The 17,466-nt window shown below is 41.8% G+C and overlaps 2 protein-coding genes and 1 non-coding gene across 4 annotated transcripts in view; 2 read left to right on the forward strand and 1 right to left on the reverse strand.

Annotated features, from left to right (window-relative positions):
• Positions 1-280: 280 nt before the first annotated feature.
• LOC123248278 lies at positions 281-724 on the forward strand. Its single transcript, XR_006506339.1, has one exon.
• Positions 725-4,657: 3,933 nt separating this feature from the next.
• On the reverse strand, positions 4,658-9,941 carry CFAP276 (cilia and flagella associated protein 276). Of its 2 annotated transcripts, XM_044675928.1 has the most exons (5): positions 9,864-9,941; positions 7,894-7,998; positions 6,732-6,847; positions 5,191-5,321; positions 4,658-4,772 (listed from the first exon to the last, which is right to left on the reverse strand). In XM_044675928.1, exons 1-5 carry the CDS (start codon positions 9,939-9,941, stop codon positions 4,702-4,704), a joined length of 501 nt encoding a protein of 166 aa, XP_044531863.1. In that variant the 3' UTR covers positions 4,658-4,701. The 2 variants fall into 2 exon arrangements, with proteins under 2 accessions (XP_044531863.1, XP_044531864.1); XM_044675929.1 differs by lacking the exon at positions 7,894-7,998.
• A 4,773-nt stretch (positions 9,942-14,714) lies between these two features.
• ELAPOR1 (endosome-lysosome associated apoptosis and autophagy regulator 1) overlaps positions 14,715-17,466 on the forward strand; it is a 99,445-nt gene continuing 96,693 nt past the window's right edge. The window contains 1 exon segment of the mRNA XM_044675930.1: positions 14,715-14,870. Within this exon segment, the coding sequence (XP_044531865.1) occupies positions 14,715-14,870 (156 nt within the window).

The raw sequence follows: 17,466 nt of genomic DNA on the forward strand, positions 1-17,466 counted from the left end.
GACTCATTATTTTCTGCTTTACTTGGGATATGGAAGTTTTTTTTGTAGGGAACCAGGGTACCTTGTGCTTTCCTACCCTGGCTGGTTGCCCTCCTCCAGCGCCAGGGGGCGGCAACAACTCCTGCCTGCCAACGAGGGCTGGACGACGCTCTAAACGGCGAGAGCTCCATGGTTTGCTCCCACAATCCCTTGAGGCGGATGGGGAGGGGCGCGAAAGGGCAAAGAACCTATAAAAGGTGCTGCCGGAAGGGGTGAAGTTTTATAGGCGGGACCCGGGTTCGGGCAGAGGTGCTGGTTCTGTATGCGGGTTGCTTGATATGCGTAAGGAGGCCGAGTTTCGCGTGGAAGGACGCGTGGAAGGCGACTGAATGTGTGTGAGAGTGCAAGGCCGAAGTGCCAGCGTGTGTGCAAGGCGAGTGCGTGAACGTGTACCGAGCCAGCCCTCCCCGAACCTCTCCCCCTCTACACGCTGATCTTATTTGATCGGGTCGCGCTACTGCCCCGCCGGCCTGACCCGAGATGAGAAGCTCCCCTCCCGCGAAGCCCCGGCCGGGGCGCTGTGCGGCGAGGCCTATGCGAACAGGCGGCGGCGGTTGCTCCCGGGCTCCCCGGAGCCAGCCCTTTGCGGGCCTGGCCGGGCCGGGTGCTCAGAAATGATGAGTTGATCAGATAGACGAGGCGGGGCTTGTCCCTGCCCTTGAGTATCGAGGCGATTCTGATCTGAGCAAGCCAGCCCCCGCGCGTTCCCCACCCCCACCCCAACCCCTACCCCGACTTGGGATCCACAGCCCCTGCGGGCCCGCGAGCATCCCCCACTAATGGCCAGAGCCGCATCCAAATGTGGGGAGCAGCAGCCGCCAGAGGCCTAGAGCTTGTCTGGGGATCCCTTGCTGTCAGGTGCTTTCCCTCACCCCTTCACCTCCATCTCTAGTTCCGGTGGGCCCTAGGAGGATTCCCCCACCCGCCAATGACCAGCGCCGCTTCCGGGTGCTGGGAGCAGCATCTCTTGGAGGCCCAGAGGAGAAGGGCTAGCTCTCCCTCTCCCAGCCAAAGGCCTCTTTCACCAAATGAGGAATTTGGAATGGATCAATGTGGGATCTCCTTTTCATGCTAAAGAATAAAAGAGTTCAGGTATTCGTAGGAGCATTGGATGGAGTTCTAGAGGGCCAGCCTTGCAGTTTGAGCTTTGTCACCAACTGATTACTTGACCTTAGACAAGTCAGTTAATTTCTAGGGTCCTCCATTCTCAAAGTTGTAAAATGAGGTGACTGGCCTTAAATGACCCCTGAAATTTCTTTTAGTTCTGGTTCTGGTTTCCTTTAGACAGATACAGTGCTTAATGATAGTCATTAGAAACAACTAATTATCAATCAGCCATTTAGTAATTGCCCATTGTAATGTGCCAGATACTGGGAGTTTAAGACAAAGATTTAAGATAGAAAAGTCTCAGTTGGAAAGTTTATAATATATGTTGGAAATAATATATATGCCCAGATAAATATATAAATAGGTGTTTTCTTCCCAAACAGCTATAGAGCTTTATATGTATATATGTATGTAAACACGCAGAGGGAAGAGAGACACTAGCAGCTAGGGCACAATTATTCTATATTAAACTTTTTATAAGTTTATTAATCCTGAAAAGGTAGAATAGAGCCAGAATTCAAAGGACTTTAAAACCAATGAAATCACTAAGCATTTATTTGGGGTTTACTTTGCCAGATATTAGGTGCAGAGGATAAAAAAAAAAAGTAGCACCACCTTCCCTGCCAGTAAGGACTTCACATTCTAATGGAGTAACAACATGTAAATACTTGAAAAAAGGATATATACAGAGTTGAAAGGTAATCTCAGAGAGATTTTAGGGGAAATGGTAAACTGGCAAAGGCCTACAGAAGTTGAATCTTGGAGGAAGCTAAAATGCTAAAGTAAAGGAAAGCATTCCACACATGGGAAATAGTCAATGCAAAATGCATGGCCTAGGGAAATGTGATTTATAAATATACATGTATATATTTATACTTATCTTTTAGAATCAATACTAAGTATTCCAGGCCTGGCTTTCTATCCACTTGAGCCACCTAGCTGCAGTGTGACAACTTTTCAAGGAATTTACAGACTAATGAAGAGAAAAGTAAACAAAAAACTGATAGGAAAGGAGAGGAAGCTGCAAAGGAATAGTGCAGGCAAGGCGCAAAGAGGAATTTTAGAGAAAGATGACTTTCATCTGGAGTAACAATTTCAAAGAAAAGTAACCTCTAATTTCGGCCTAGGAAAAATAGATCTTTGTATATGTGCGAAGATCATTCTAGATAGAGAGGTAGTAAGCAAAGACATGGAAATTGGGGAGGACAGGATGAGAATAAGAACCAGAGATCAGACCAGTTTGGTTAGAACAACATGGGACTATGTGAAGAACAGTATTGAAATAGGCCTGATGATTAAACTGAAGTCAGATTATAGGTGACCTCAAATGTCAGGGTCAGAAGTTTGCTTTATTAGGGAGGCAAAGAGGAGCCAGTAAAGGTTTCTGAGTGAAGGAGTAGCATGATCATGTTCAATGAAGATTATTCAGACAGAACATGGAAGATGGATTGGGGAAGAGAGACTGGAGGCAGAAAATCCAATTAGGAAACTGACTAGTTTAGAGAGGATGAATGCTTAAACTAGAAGGCTGGAGAAAGACAGGATGTGAAAAATTTGCATGGGTAGAGATAGATCAGGTCCAGTTTGGCAACTGAGGAAGTAAGGAGAGAGGTAGATCAAGTGTGGCTCCAGGGTTATTATATACTTAAGGCCTTGATGGCAAACCTATGACACATGTCAGTACTGACAGATGTAGCTATTTTCGATGACATGCAGCCACATACAGAGAAGTATGGGGCCTCATGCCTAGGACAAAACATTTGCTGTAGTGTAGTGTAGACTCTCTGTGTCAGAGGTCTGTAGGCCAAAACAACAAGTAAGTTAAATAATTAGGTTTTGGTTTATTAAATACAGTTATATATTACAATTATACATTTTTGTTATTTAAACTATAAACATCGCAAAATTGTGGTTTTTTTTCTTGAAGTGACGCACCACCTGAGTTATGCTCGGTTTTTTGGTGAATTTTGACACACCAAGCTCAAAAGGTTGTCCATCACTGACTTAAGGTGATGTAGGAGGGCAGAGGATGAAGTTAGAAGTTTGGTTTTATATATATTGAATATGAGGGGCCTTGACAGAGATAACCAGTTGTCAGTTAGAAATGCACGAGTGAAGAAAAGAGGTTGGAGGGGCTGAAGATGAGTCCTGTGAATAGAGGAATTATGTACTTCTTGGAAATGGAAATTACCAAGGAAAAGGTATAGAAAGAAGAGGGCTTTAAGAAATATCTATACTTAAAGGGTTTTCAAACTGAATTACCATTAGTACCCAATTAAAAAAAGATACCCAGTGCCATCAGCCCCTATTATCCTTCAAGTCCTGTTCCTTTTACCTTAGTGTTTGTTTTCTACCTTTTAATTTCACTCTTATTAGTCTTTGTCTCTACATAACTTGTCTCAGCCCTCAATTCAAATTTCTTCCCTTTCCTGTAAGTTACCTCCCCTGGAGTTACTTTCCTGGTAGAAAAATACCATGTGCCAGGATGAAATTGCTAGCTACCAGGATGACTTGGAAATCAATTTTTTCTTAGTTCTGAATTTAACAGTAAACTGAATCTACTTCACTGCTATTAGAATGTTAAACCTCAGATTTGAGAGACTGGAAACAGCTTAGAGAACAGTCCTCCTTCCTTTATTCCTGGACCCTTAAGTAATTTATACAGCTGAATATGGTTGATTAACTATATTTACTATATTGATTATAGTAAAAGAAGTTAGAAAAGAAACAGCCCAGAAACTTTGACTTGAAACCCTAAACTGGAAGATAGCACCAGCAGAATTGAACTAAAGGGTGCAGAAATCCCCAGTAACTGGTGTCTGGGGAAGAAATATTGTAGATTTTTAGAGATTATATTTAGGAAGCTCTAATCTGAGGAGGGAAAGAACATGAATCATGTAACCATGGGAAAATAAAATAAAAAAAATTTTTTTAAAAGAAGATCTAGTTGGAGTTGGGGTCCAGAACTACAAAAAGGTGACTAACTTAACATGTGTTTGTTCAGTTGTTTCTGACTACATAATCCCATTTTCTTGTCAAAAATACAGGAGTGATTTGCCATTTCCTTTTTCAGTTTCTTTTACAAATGAGGAAACTGAGGCAAACAAGGTTAAATGATTTGTCCAGGGTTACACAGGAAGTGTCTGGAGCTAGATTCGAACTCAGGACAATGAATCTTCTTGACTAGTTCTGGCACTCTATCCACTTCACTTAGCTGCCCTTAATTTACAAGCTGCCCCCCACCCAACCCCTTGTTCTTCCTTTCCAAATTCAAGGGTTTTAAAATTTTTTTTTTTTTAATTTACCTTTACAACTTTTTCAATACTGAGAAAATTCTAGCTTGGACTTGTTTTTGACTCTGGGAAAAATCCCTCATATTTTGCAGAGATCCAGATGATAAGCACAACCCCCCCACCCCAACCTTGACAAAGATCAGATATCTTCAAAGATTTCATGTAAACATAAAATTATTTTAATGGAGATGAGTAGAAGGAGGAGGAGCTAGCAGATGGCAGAGGCTCTGCAAGTGTTACTCAAGTGAGTAAGTAAATAAAATTAGGTAGAAAAGAAGCCACCATCAGTCTTTCTGGAGTAGCCACCATTGGTGGCTGCAGTGTGAGGGGCCACTGTAGAGAAATAAAACACAAGAGTTAATAAGATGTGATGATCAGTTTGACTACCCTCTGAGAATCTGTTACCCTTAAGGTCTCAATTGTTGAAGGAGATTATTTCATGGTTCAGGAAGTCAAGTAAAGGTGTAACAGTACCTTGTAGAAGAAATAAAGCTTTCCCTTGCTCCTAAGAGAAGTGGTTGCTGTCTTTAGTTCTCTTTACTCCTGGGAATGTCATTTGTCTCTTCGACTAGATTGAACCACCCACATGCTCACCATCCCTGATATTCCCCCAGTAGGGGGCACTACTAGATACTGTCTTTAACTCTAAATATCTCCATCACTACCTTCAGTAAGGAAAACTTATGGTCTATGAGCTTTTTAAAGACAAACATTCTCCATATCCACCTTCCCAGTTATCAGCCAGCCTCACCTATGGTCCCTTGGACACTGTGGATTGATTCCTTCTTGGGATTCATCCAATGCCTCATCAATGCCCTGGAAGTGATGGGAGGTAGAGGAGTAGGAGGGACTATCTCATCTGGGTGCTGGAGTTTGATAACTCTGGAACAAAGCAGGGAAAGAAACCAGGAGAGGTTTAAAATCCAGCCAAATTCCAAAGCTGACCTGTGAACATAGCTTCCCAGAAGTTCAAGGTTCCTATGGTCAAAAGTCTTTTTTTTAAACTTCAAAATTGTTTTAAATTGTGATTAAAAACTCACACTTTATATATAGCATCTTTATGGTTATAAAGCATTTTTGTTTCATTTTCTCATTTGATCCTGTGAGATAGATAGTGGAAGGATTTTCATCCTCAGGCCCAGCTGAGGATATGAGGAATGAAGGTATGTTGTAGTGGATACAACCATGATCTTGGAATCTGGAAACTTGGTTTTCAGTGCTATCTAAGACATTGACTATGATGCTGGACAAATTATCTACCTTCTCTAGGCCTCGGTTTTTCTGTATGTGAAATGAGAGGGTTGGATTCAATGGCCTTCAAGTTTCTTTATTAAATCTATGTTTCTGTGAACCTTTGTCTGAGATTCATATGAGAATAAGTGTGAAAGACAGTGAGGCATAATGGATAATGCTGGACTTGAAGTCAGGAAGGCTCGGATTCAAATCCTGCCTCAGACCCTATCTAGTCATAGGTTTAAATCTTCATAATTTAGTGGAAAGATCTTTGGATAGGATTTGGGAGGCTGGAGTTGAAATCCCAGTTCTCACTCAATAGCTACATACTCAATCCTAACTCAATAGAATCGAAGCTACTCAAACTCATTATAAGAGCAAGAATATTTTCAATTCTGTTTTTTGTATCCTTGGGGCCTATTAGTCCTTGCTTAGTAGTTCTAATTATTTAATTGGATTGCAGACTAAATATTTTCTAAAATAATTTTTCTTATTGACCTTAGGCTAGTCACTTAACTGTACTGAGACAGTTAAGTGACTAGCCAAGGATCAATAGTTGCCAGAGTGGAGTGATGTAAAGGTATTATCTAGCAAAGGTGGGTAGGGAGGGATTTCTGCCCATTTAGACATTTGTTAAAAAAAATGAAAAATTTATACTAGGTGTGTGTGTAGTTGGGGGGAGTGTATACACTTATAGGTACATATAAAATATTTTTGCATATACAAATTAGAATGTTAAACTTTTTTAAGTCCTACTGTGATCCTACTGCAGAAGCAGTGTGGCCTAGTGGACAGGACTACAAACTTAGAGGCAGAATGTTCTACATTCAAATTCTTCTCAGGATATTTATTGTGATCCTGGCTTTATCAAACTTCCTATGACTTATGTACCAAGTCATAGAAGGGTTGCAACCTTCCAGGTGTTACTTGAGCTGAGTATTTGACACAATCATACTGCAAAGTTGAAGAAGATGATGGATGGATTCAGCAAAGAAGCTCTGGGCTAAATTCTTCTGGTATTGACTGCTCTTATTAGAAATCATTGTCCAATCCACTTACCCATGAGTATCATGGACAGTCTCATGATGGACTAGTGACTGTGCCTTGTCCTGAAACAATCCAGTGTGGTGGTTGTACAAGGATGTAATTCGGAAATCCAAGTCATCCTGGGGGATCTGCAGTGGAGGTCAGTAGAACAGTCATTTATAGGCCTTTGCTCTGGCCAAGCTTTTTACTTCTTTGAGAGCTAAGTAGGGAATCTGCTTGGGTTGAGACCCAGCAGCAAGAACTTATACCGAGTGTCCCAAAAATCTTAGTTCAGTTTTAAGTTCTAATAGCTTAAAAGTTGTAGCCTTAAGGCAGGGGTCTGCAACGCATGGCTCTGGAGCCATATCTGGCTCCACCTCCTGACCTTCCAGTCTGGGCAGAGCCCCAGGATGTGCCCCAGGGGGCCCTTCAGCCCCCGCCCCATATCCCAGCGCCTTCCGCCTCCATTCTCCTTCCGCAGGCATTTATGGCTCTCATAGCCAAAAAGGTTGCCAACCGATACCTTAAGGCCTAGTAAGAAGCACACCTCAATTGCTTACCCCAATAACCCTTAACTACTCCTAAATTTGGTTTGCTTATTTGGAAGAGTATTTCTACTTCCCTTTCAAATGATTTTGTAAATGACTCGCACTATATGAGATTAATATTAATCCATCCTCTGGTTAAGCTTCTCTTTCATTTTAGCCTTTGGAAAATGGGAAGCCACAGAGAGACAGCAATTTGCTCAAGGTTAACCAGAGACAAGAACAGAACTTAATCTTGGTGATTCTTTTTTCCAAAGACCTGAGAAAGGAATGGGGAGTGGGACAGGAGAGTTCTGGATTACTTTTTTGGTAGACTTTTAGATTATAGATACTAGGAAGGAGACATCTCTCCAAAAGTCAAGGTCTGATCATATTTCTTTAAAAAACTTGTGTTTTTTTTAAACCCTTATCTTCCGTCTAGGAGTCAATACTGTGTATTGGCTCCAAGGCAGAAGAGTGGTAAGGGGTAGGCATCGAGGGTCAAGTGACTTGCCCAGGGTCACACAGCTGGGAAGTGTTTGAGGCCGGATTTGAACCTAGGACCTCCCGTCTCTAGGCCTGGCTCTCAATCCACTGAGCTACCCAGCTACCCCCCAAAACTGTTCTAATGGTTCCATGCCAGAAAGAAATAGATTCTTAGTACTCTGTACCTCTGGATCATAGAAATATACATCTCGCCTGATACTGGCAATTGTAGTAGCTGCATGGAGTCGGTGCCAGGGATTCTGCTGCTGGATAAGATGGGATGAGAGTTTCTGCAAGACACAAATCATAGTCATTACAAGGTTATGTCCTGGTGTTTTTCATAACAACTGTTCACTTGTCCTTCTGCAGTGAGAAGTAGCATCTTTATAGATATAGGATGGCAGTTGTCCCCTGCATCTTGACCCTTGAATGTTTCGAGGCTCCATAACTGGCAGAATGATGATTTATCATTGACTGAAACAGAGAAGTCAAGAGGAGATTCTCCTTTGACAGTTAGGTAAGTTTCAAGTTAGAGAAGTTGAGATTTGGAGTGACTGTTCAAGTGTAAATGCTTTAAATCAGTGATTCCCAAAGTGGGCACCACAGCCCCCTGGTGGGTGCTGCAGCGATCCAGGGGGAGCCGTGATGGCCACAGGTGCATTTATCTTTCCTATTAATTGCTATTAAAATTTAAAAAATTAATTTCCAGGGGGCTAAGTAATATTTTTTCTGGAAAGGGGGCTGTAGGCCAAAAAAATTTGGGAACCACTGCTAAGTAGACCAATGTTGGTGCTGGACTAGAGTTTAGAAGAGAGTGTCTGGAAATGCAGATTTAGGATTCATTTGCAAAAAGATGATAGCTGAAGCCATGAGAATGGTTGAGCTTTTTCAAAGAGAAAAGATGAAGAAAGAAGGGCAAAGACAGGAAATAAGGAATTCATGCAGAAGTTGGAAGACAAACAAGAAGTGATAAAAGAAGCTGGGGAAACCAGGAAAATTTGTCCTACAGGCAAAGGGAGGAAAATTGTTTAAATAACAGGCTGGTCAACCAGTGTCATATAGAGACATCAAAGAATTTTAAAATCTCATGAGAAATAAAAGAAAAAAAACTTTTTTGGAAACGCCAAGATATAAATAATACCCTTACAGGTAAAACCCATTATCTTATTAAAGCTAATATAATTACATTAAAATTAGGCATATCTTATATACACCCATAGATCACATATGCATATATCATACAATTATTTCATTGTCTGCCCTTTACCTTTCCGGAGCAAACGTTTGTGAGCTGTGTGCCTTAGAAGCTTAAGGAGATAGAGAATAAAGCTCTTTTTTTTTTTTTTTTTTTTTATATATATATATAAAGTAGCGATTACTCTTTCATCTTTCCCCACTTCAAGCATCCCAATCATTTAAATAGAAGGAAAAAAATTTAATTCCCAAATAGAGCCTTGAATATTGGTTGCTTCCTTCAAATTCAAATTGGCTATTCTATTAGGAATATTGTTCCAGGGTTAAGGATGCAAAGACAGACACTGTCCTAGTTCTCTAGGATCTAATGGGGAAGGGGGGAGGGAAGCGCACAAATGTTTAATCTATTAGGGTAAATGAGAAACACACAAACCTTTGCAATGTGATATGAACAATGAAGACCCTTAACAAATACTTATTGTTACATTTAAAAAACCCCAGAGTTTGGAAACACATCCTTTCAGAGCACCCACTCTTCATTCCGAATGACTCAAGGCTGAAGTGGTAGAATGGGGCGGGGGGGGGGGGGGTCTTAAGGAAACGAAGCTAGTTTAGAGTAACGTTTTAAATGGAAACTTGCTCGCTTTGGAATGCTCGTTAGCCCAGAAACGCCACCTCCAGGGCACCCCATGAACCACATAAACTTCCGAAAGTCTACGTAGGAAGACCGGAAAACAATTGTGGACATTTATTTGTATGCAAGACTCCTGGATGGCCAAGCCGACCAGGCCGGAGACTTTACGTTTTTCTGGACGTTACACAGCTAGTCAATTGTCTGGGCAAGGACTGGAGCCCAAATCTTCAGATTCGAAATCCTGTGCTCCATCTCCCAAGTGGCGCAGTCTCTCTTGCCTGGTAAAAAGGAAATGAAGCAACCCTCCCGAGATCCCTGGAGATGTACCTGGCCCTCCCTTTTGCCCACGTAGGAATCTTCACTTTCGAACTTGGGGTTCTGTAGGGGATCTCGAGTAGGGGACATAGCTCAGAGCGAACGCAGCCGAGGAATGTAGTTCACCGGTAACAGTGACAAACGGAGATTTCGAGCTCTGCTTGTTTAGAAGTCTTCGCCTGGGTCGCTAGGCAACACTCCGCCTCCTCTGTGGCTTGGAAGGCCCCTCGCGACTGGACCGAACTCACCGAATGGAGGATTCCAAACGCTCTCCAATGGCTTGCCAAGACTCGAGGTGGGATAAGGGTACAATATTGAAAAGGAAACCCACGGCTTTCCGGGAGGCTCCAGGCTAACATCGAAATACTAGGTGGCTTGAGATTTCTGCTTTGGAAAATAGTCCTGAAAGATGGGGTGGGAAATTTATGTACCCCCCACCTTGGAGTAGGAAGATGACATTCCTGCCCTTGGCATACTGTTGGGGAATTCGACATAATTACTCGTTTCTCTAGCGTTGTATGAGTAGCAAAGCACTTTGCTCAATCATCCTGTGAGGCAGCTACTGCAACTATTTTTATCCCCAAATGGGCATAGGGAAACAGACTCAAAATGATTTGCCTAAGACCACATGTCGAATATTGGAGCCACAGGTCGAATGAATAAGTGAACAAAACATTTATTAAATACTTAGCATATTCTGCAGAGGATAGAAATAGAAATGTAAGATAGTCCTTGTCCCATCCCTAATGCATTTCTGGTGGAGTTGTGAACTGATCCAGTTATTCTAGAAGGTAATTTGGAATTATGCCCAAAGGGCTCTAAAAGAATGTATACCCTTTGTTCCAAAAAATACCACTACTAAGTCTGTAGACAAAAGAGATTTTAAAAAATGGGAAAGGATCTGTTTGTACAAAAATATTTATAGCTGTACTTTTTGTGGTGGCAAAAAAAAAATTGGAAAATGAAGGGATGTCCCTCAATTGGGGAATGGCTAAAAAAATTGTGGTATAGATAGTGATGGAATACTAATTGTGCCATAGGGAATGATGAACAGAATGATTTTAGAAAGAGCTGGAAAGACCTACCTGAACTGATGCAGAGTGAAATAAGCAGAACCAGGAGAACATAATACACAGTAACTGCAATATTGTGGACCAATTAAATGGAATAGACTTTGCTATTAACAGCAATGATCTAGGACAATTCTGAGGGACTTAAGAAAAAGAATGCTGTTCACTTCCAGAGGAAAAAAACTTGGAGAGTAAGAATGCAGATAAAAAAACATGATTTATCATTTCTTTATTTGTGTATATGTTTAGGGGTTTTAGTTTTATAAGATTATTCACTAATAAAAATGAATAACATGGAAATATGTTTTGCATGATAATACTAGCTAAAATTTGAACAGTATAAACCAGATTGAATTGCTTATTAGCTCCAGGATGGGAGAGGGAAGAAGAGTGGGAGACTGTGGATCATAAAACTTCAGGAAACATGTGGAAATTTATTAAAATAAAGAAAAAAAATTTAAATATAGTGTTTGTCCTCTTGGAGCTAACACTTTTTTTTATTTTTGTAAGTATAAAAATTATATTATTATTTTCCCCTTCATTAAAAATTAATTAATTAATTAAGAATATTTTTCCATGGTTACATGATTCATGGTCTTTTCCTCCCCTTCTACTACCCCTGTCCTGTAGCCAATAAGCAATTCCATTGGGTTTTACATGTATCATTGATCAAGACCTATTTTGATCTTATTATTTGCAATAGCATGATCATTTAGATTCTACACCCCCAATCATATCCCCATTGGCCCATGTGATCAAGCAGTCGTTTTTTCTTCTGTGTTTCTACTCCCACAGTTCTTTCTCTGGGTATGGATAGTTTTCTTTCTCATAAGTCCCTCAGAATTGTCCTGGATGTAGATGCATTGCTGCTAGTAGATAAGTCCATTTTGATCATGCCACAGTGTTATCAGTCTCTGTGTATAATGTTCTTTTGGCTCTGCTCCTTTCACTCTGCATCAATTCCTGAAGGTCATTCCAGTTCATATGGAATTCCTCTAGTTTATTATTCCTTTTAGCACAATAGTATTACATCACCCTAACTGTGGGAGGAGAAACACAGAAGAAAAACAACTACCTGAACACATGGGCTGATGGGGATATTATTGGGGATGTAGACACTAAATGATAACTCTAGTCCAACTATCAATAATATGGAATTAGGTCTTGATCAATGATACATGTAAAACCCAGTGGAATTGTGTGTTGGCTAAGGGGGGCTAGGGAGGTTTGGGGGAGAAAGAACATGAAACATGTAACTATGGGAATATATTCAAAATAAAAATTAAAGAAACTTGAAAAAAATAGTATTCCATCACCAGCAGATATCACAACTTATTCAGTCATTCCCCAATCAAAGGGCATCCTCTTATTTTCCAATTTTTTTGCCACCACAAAAAGCATGGCTAGAAATATTTTTGTACAGATCTTTTTCTTGATTATCTCTTTGGGGTATAAACCCAGCAGTGGTATGGCTGGATCAAAGGGTAGGCAGTCTTTTATTGGGAATATTTCCAAATTGCCTTCCAGAATGGTTGGATCAATTCCCAACTCCACCAGCAATGCATTAATGTCCCAATTTTGCCACATCCCCTCTAACATTTATTACTTTTCTTTGCTTGTCATATTAGCTAATCTACCAGGCGCTAACACTCTTTTAGAGTGTTCAACACAAGAAAGGTTTCAGCTGCAAGTAAGATGGAAAAATTCCCATGGTCCTTAGAGTTCAGCAATAAAGCAAATTCTAGTGCCTCATTAAAAAAATTTTTTTTCCTCAATTACAGTTATCGCTCCAACATCATGACTTTCTCCATCTAAGTTTCCATATATTACCAGTTGACATAGGAAATTAAATGGGAATTTTTGGGGAGTTTTGTAGAAGCCACAGATGACATGCAAAGGCCAGCAGCTGACACAGAAAAAGTTTAGATACTCAGAAATGCATAAAACCTATTTAGAGTATTATATAATATAAATATAGTTTATGTTAATATCATAAATAGATACAATTTATTTTTTAAAGTTAAGTAAAAAGTTAAAGTTTTCAAAAAGAACAAGAAAGCCAGTAGACAGCTCACAAAGGCTAACAATGAAGAGATAACTTAAAAAGTGTAGTAACATAAATGCATATAAGGTACTGTAAGGACCCCATAAAAGAAAAAGAAAAAATTCAGACTTCTGGTATGAAGGGAGGGCCAAAGTGGATTTTCAAGATCCCCAAGGTGCTAGAGGTGGGGAGCACCTAGCCCCTAACTTTTCAAATGTGCAAGGGATACTTGTACATGTAAAAACAGTTTTCAACATTCACAGTGATGACCCTTTTTTAATGTCATTTTCACTGATAAAATCATAGCAGTTTTTTTCTTTTTAAATCTTTACCTTTTGTCTTAGAATTTTATGGGTTCCAAGGCAGAAGAGCAGGTAAGGACTAGACAACTGGGGTCAAATGACTTGAATCCAGGACCTCCTGTTTCCAGACCTAAACCACCTTTCAAAGGAAGGGATGAAGGGGAGAAAAGGGGAGCTCTGCCTTTTTTTTTTTTTTTAGCAGTTTGTAATGTTGAATCATTGAACCATGCCAAAGGTTTTTGTTTTCTTGTAGCATCTGCATGAGCAGTTTCCAGGATGCTTCTTCACAAGGGTTGCTTCCCAGGATGATGACTTTGGGCACAGAGCTGAAAGCATTACTATTCCCCAAGGCACTTGGTTGAATTCAAGGTCTTGGGCTGTCCCTTCAGGATCCTAGAGAAGAGAGTGGTCAGGGTGATTGTGATGGTGTGACTAGCCTGGCACATGTTTCTCCCACCCTTGTACTCTCAGTTCCCTAAAGGCAGAGGTATTTATTCTCGCTGGAAAGTGTCCTGTATATTGGAAGGCGAGGGGCTGTTGGAACTGGACCTGTGATTTCATAAACGGGATAATTATATGTAAACCACTTATATGTCAGTTACTATTATTGGTCTGGGGAACTCCCCTTTCTCTACGGAGGCTGATAGCAGGTTCTCTGTAACCCCTAATCGCTGAAAGTTGCCTGGGGAGGGGAGAGACAGTCACAAAGACACTATATGTCACACAGCGGACTTAAGCCCAAGACTTCTTGATACCAAGGCGGGCTCTCCGTCCACTACATCAGCCGCTCCTCAAATGCTAACACTTCTCCCTCTAGCAAACCCTTCTGCTTAAACTGTGATAAACTAGACAAGATAATCCTGACCTAGCGCCAGTTACACGCTTTCCCTCCAAACTAAAGAAGAGGGTCTGGCTTTGGAGTAAAGGAAAGAAGACTGAGAAGCAGCTCCCTGAAATAAATACATTACGCAAGGAGCTGCATTTTTTTTTCCCGCGAAGACTCAGGCACCTGGCCCGTGAGCCGGGAGAATTTTTTTTAATGTGTCAAGGTTCATTTACACGCGCAGTTTCTGTGTCTGTTAAGCCGTTTGCAGCCCTCCAGCGCGCGCCCTCCCACGCTGAGCTCTTGCCTGGGCGGTAGCTTCGGCGGCTGCTGCTGCCATGGCAACGGGCAGGTGAGCCGCTAAGGCATCGCTCGTGGTCCCTTCCCCACCCGAGCGGAAGGGAGGAGGAGGCGGTTGCCAAGGCTACGCCTGTAGAAGGAGGAGAAGGGGAAGGTGGGAGGAGGAGGATGGGCGGCCCTGGGCTAGCTGCAGGGAGGTGACTGAGGCGAGCCCAACCCCTTGCATCCACCCCCCTTGTACCTCCCTCCGGGTTCTGCTTCCTTCTGCCAGCAGAAGCGGCGGCGGCAGCAGCACCTGAGGCTGCCTTCTCTCCTGGCAGCGTTATGGCTAGAGCTGGGAGCAGCCTCCATCCTTCTGTCAAAGTCTGGGAGAGATCTGAGAGGCCTCCTGCTGTATTCCTACTGCTGCTGCTGCTGCTGCTCTGGGCTGGAGCTGCCTTCCAGGTGGCTCAGGGAACCGAGCTTCACGCCTGCAAAGAGGTACCATCGCCTCCTCCCAGATGACCCTTCTTCCCCCTCCCTTTAGCCACAGAGAAAGAGTCTCGTGGAGACTTCTTAGGGGCCAAGGCACCAGACAGTTTCAGAGGCCCAAAGAGTTTGGATTCATGGGAGGCGGGAGGGAAGGTGGGACAGACTGTGGCGTCATAGAAATGTCAAACCCGTGGAGGTTTTATGAAATAGAACATCTTCACCCTTTGGGTGTCCAACCTCAACTAATCAGTTACTCAGGAGTAGAGGAGCCTGGGCCACTGAAGCAGCAGAGAATAGAAGGGGGCAATCTGGAAAGTAGGGGGAAATAATCAGAGTGGTTCAAAACAAAGGACTGAAAATATGATGGAGGCTAAGAATGGAGAGGAGTGAAGTGATATGAGAATGGAGATAGGAAAGCAAAGGGAAGAAGATACAGTGAACTAGTTGACCAGTTTACATTTTCAAAGGAAGAAGTGGGTTGGAGGGGAAAGAAAGGAGGGCCGACCTCCCTACCCCACAAAAACTACTCTTCTCCCAGGATTAAATACAGTAACTTCTCAAGACTGGGAATGAACCAGGATCTCTTCTCTTTGTAGCTTTTATTTTATTTTAATTAATTTATTTTTTTAAACCCTTACCTTCCATGGTGGAGTCAGTACTGTGTATTGGCTCCAAGGCAGGAGAGTGGTAAGGGCTAGGCAATAGAAGTTAAGTGACTTGCCCAGAGTCATACAGCTAGGAAGTGTCTGAGGTCAAATTTGAACCTAGGACTTCCCGTCTCTAGGCCTAGCTCTCAATCCACTGAGCCACCCAGCTGCCCCCTCTCCCCCTTTGTAGCTTTTAAAGGGAGAAATGTGTTCTGTTTTGTAACTGGCCAAGATACTATCTCCTTCCAGGTAGTTCTTGAGTTCTTCTCATATAGTCTCTCTCAATCAATCCCTAGACCTTTATTGGAATTCTGAACTTGCCCAAATGCTAGAATTTCCAGATGTTTTTGAAATGTTGGTAGCACAGTTTGCAATTTAGTGAGTGCCTCTCAATGACTGATTTCTCTTGAAAGACATTTGAGGGTGGGGTATAGGAATAGCAAATGGTGTTAGAAGCTGTAAAACTTCTTGAGTTTCAACAATAGCAAAATGACAGGATGATTTCGGTTCTCCACTGAGTAACTTTTCCTAACCATATGGCACATAGTTAATAAAAAGAGTCATTTACAGGGTAGAGAGATACAATAGACATTGCTCTGGAATCTCTGTGAAAAGTTAACCATTTCAGAACAGGTCAGGTTCCAAACTGCAAAAATAATTACAAATCCCAAATTTGGCATAACATTTTATGAAACTTTTCGGTTTATTTGCCAATGATAGTTAGACAAAAAGAGGGCTCTTGGAGTTTCATTACTTTCCTTTGTAGCTTGCAGGTCTGCTGGCTGGGCCATGAAGAGAGAATTTGAGGAGTACAGGAGAAATTTTTAAGTGAATGAATGTCATCCTTCACATATTTAATTATCTCCCAGATCAAATGTAAACTCTTCTGTTTGGCATTTGAAGCTCCTTATTCCTTGGCTTCTTTTTACCTTTCCAATTGGTCATTTTACACTTTACTCACCTCTGTGATCCACCTATACTGCCCTACCAGCAGTTCCTCTCAAGAGACTTCCATCTCCTGATCCTGTATTTTTGCACTGACTGTCTCTCATGCTCTCTCTCCTCTCCCCCCACCTCCCTTCCCCAAAGCTTCCCTGACTTCATTCAGTACTCAAATTCAGGACTTCAAATCCTGTCTTCTGCAGCTCTTTCTCTGTTCTCCCTGCTCCTCTGAGATTACTTTCTATTTTGTGTGTATCTTGTATGTATCTAGTTATTTATATGCCATCTCCTCCATTAGGATGTGTGCTCCTTGAAAGAAGGTTCATGGGTTTGGTTTGGTTTGGTTCTGCCTTTCTTTGTATCTTCAGGATTTAGCTAACACTGTGCCAGGCCCAACACTTAAATGTTATTGTCTGATGACTGATACTTGAACTCATCATTGGTAGGAAACAGGATTTGCTTTGCTTTTCCAGTTATCCAACTGATAATTATTATCCAACTGATAACAGATTTCAGTTACCCGTCATACTCTCACAAGGTACAACTGGAGACCTACAGCAGTCTCTTTTTGAAAAAAAGTCTTATCTTCTGGCTTTTGTTATATTGAATTGATAAATATTGGTTCCAAGACATGAGTGGTAAGGGCTAGGCAACTGGATAAACTGACTTGCCCAGGGTTACACAGGTAGGAAGTGTTTGAGGCCAGACTCGGTGTTCTATCCACTGAACCACCCAGTTGCCCCCATTATAGTCTTTTTTTAAAAAATATTTTTAAATTTAATTTTCTTTAAACCCTTAACTTCTGTGTATTGGCTCCTTGGTGGAAGAGTGGTAAGGGTGGGCAATGCAGGTCAAATGACTTGCCCAGGGTCCCACAGCTGGGAAGTGTCTGAGGTCGGATTTGAACCTAGGACCTTCTGTCTCTAGGCCTGACTCTCAATCCATTGAGCTACCCAGCTGACCCCCCCCCCAATTATAGTCTTAAAGGTAACTAGCCATTAGTAGTCTGTTCAGTG

The sequence above is a fragment of the Gracilinanus agilis genome, chromosome 4 (assembly GCF_016433145.1).
Source record: "Gracilinanus agilis isolate LMUSP501 chromosome 4, AgileGrace, whole genome shotgun sequence".
Lineage (NCBI taxonomy): Eukaryota > Metazoa > Chordata > Mammalia > Didelphimorphia > Didelphidae > Gracilinanus > Gracilinanus agilis.